Here is a 1,390-nt window from a genome sequence, read left to right on the forward strand (position 1 = left end):
TTTTGATAAAAGATAAGGGTTTATATTTTATCTCTTTTAAAAAGAAAAAGATCATATTAATTAAATCTTTTTTCTTGGTTTATTTGTTTTTTTTGTAAAACAAACATAGATTTTATTTGTTTTACCTATTTTTTGCATTTAAAAATAAAAAATTAGGCGAGCTCGTGAGCCGAGCTCAACCCTCGAGTAACGAGCACCAACTTGGCTCGTCACGAGGGTAAAAGTGGAGAGCCGGGTATTGCCATCCCTATGTACACCAAACACGGTCTTCTTCTCTCAATTTTTCACTTTCCCTTTCTTTTTTAATTATGGAAATATCAAAATTAAATTAAAATTTGACAATTCAAATATATTATAAAAGTAACACGTGCTCAACACAATGCCTCGCACTCTTATCATCTTAGCCCTATCACACCAAGAACCAGCCGCGCTCCTTCTTCCCCCGACCCCACCCAAGCATCAATTTTCTTCCTATTAATAGCCAGTTATCCCCATTTTTTATCCTCCTTCCTCGCACCCCTCAAAACTGTCTTTTGTTCTCTCTTCCAAGCCTGGCAAAACTCGTTTGCCAGATAATACTCCCAGGTAACCTTCATCTTTTCTTTGTGTATACCAATTATTTTCAGAAATTATGCATACCCTTTTGATTTTTTGTTTATATGTTTTATGTAATCTGTATGTATAGATCTGAAGTTGGGTGTTTTTGTTTGTCTTTTAGGCTTTGGATTTGTGAATAATAAGGCAAAAACCATGAACGGGTGTGTATACCAACAGAATTCATTGGTGGGTTGTGTTGGAGACATGGCAAAGAAGGGTGATTCTGATGGCGTCGTTTGTCCCAAGCCTCGCAGGGTTGGTCTTCCCCTTCGATTTGATGAACCCATCAGATCCCCCTCTCGTTTGCTTCACATCACGTACGATTTTGTTAATTTTTCTCTCTTTTAATTTTAATTTAATTTATTGGTTTGTCGTTTTATGAATTATATATTTATATTCTGTTTTTTGTGTTGATAGTAATGAACCATCAGAGGCTTGTGATGCAAAGGCGGGAACGGAACTTCTTGATATTATCTTGATGAAGGTATTTTTATTCCTTATTGATGGAGTTGTTGAAGCCTCACAGATTTAATTGAATTGAATATTAATGTAAATTCTAAGGATATGATGGAATTTGTGGGTTTTCAATCTGTTATCTTTTTAGACTGTAAAAAATTCTAAAGTTCGCTGATAAAAATCTATTTTTTTTCCCTGGAGTTTTTTATGTTGTAGATGTGGTTTGTTTTATTGATTTCTATTGAAATTGTTCTCTTGATAAAATTCTTACATGAAAATGGATTGATACATGATAAAAGACTACCAAAACATTTGTGTGTGTGTGTGTGTGTGTGTG

The 1,390-nt window shown here is 34.2% G+C and overlaps 1 protein-coding gene across 1 annotated transcript; it reads left to right on the forward strand.

Moving 5' to 3' along the window:
* Nucleotides 1–404: 404 nt before the first annotated feature.
* LOC111384598 lies at nucleotides 405–1,369 on the forward strand (the record flags this gene model as incomplete). Its single annotated transcript, XM_023008907.1, has 3 exons — nucleotides 405–585; nucleotides 719–914; nucleotides 1,015–1,369. Coding segments are annotated over 3 exons (492 nt in total), but the record flags the coding sequence as incomplete, so codon positions are not given.
* Nucleotides 1,370–1,390: the final 21 nt, after the last annotated feature.

This window comes from Olea europaea, unplaced genomic scaffold, assembly GCF_002742605.1.
Source record: "Olea europaea var. sylvestris unplaced genomic scaffold, O_europaea_v1 scaffold29479, whole genome shotgun sequence".
Taxonomy (NCBI): Eukaryota; Viridiplantae; Streptophyta; class Magnoliopsida; order Lamiales; family Oleaceae; genus Olea; species Olea europaea.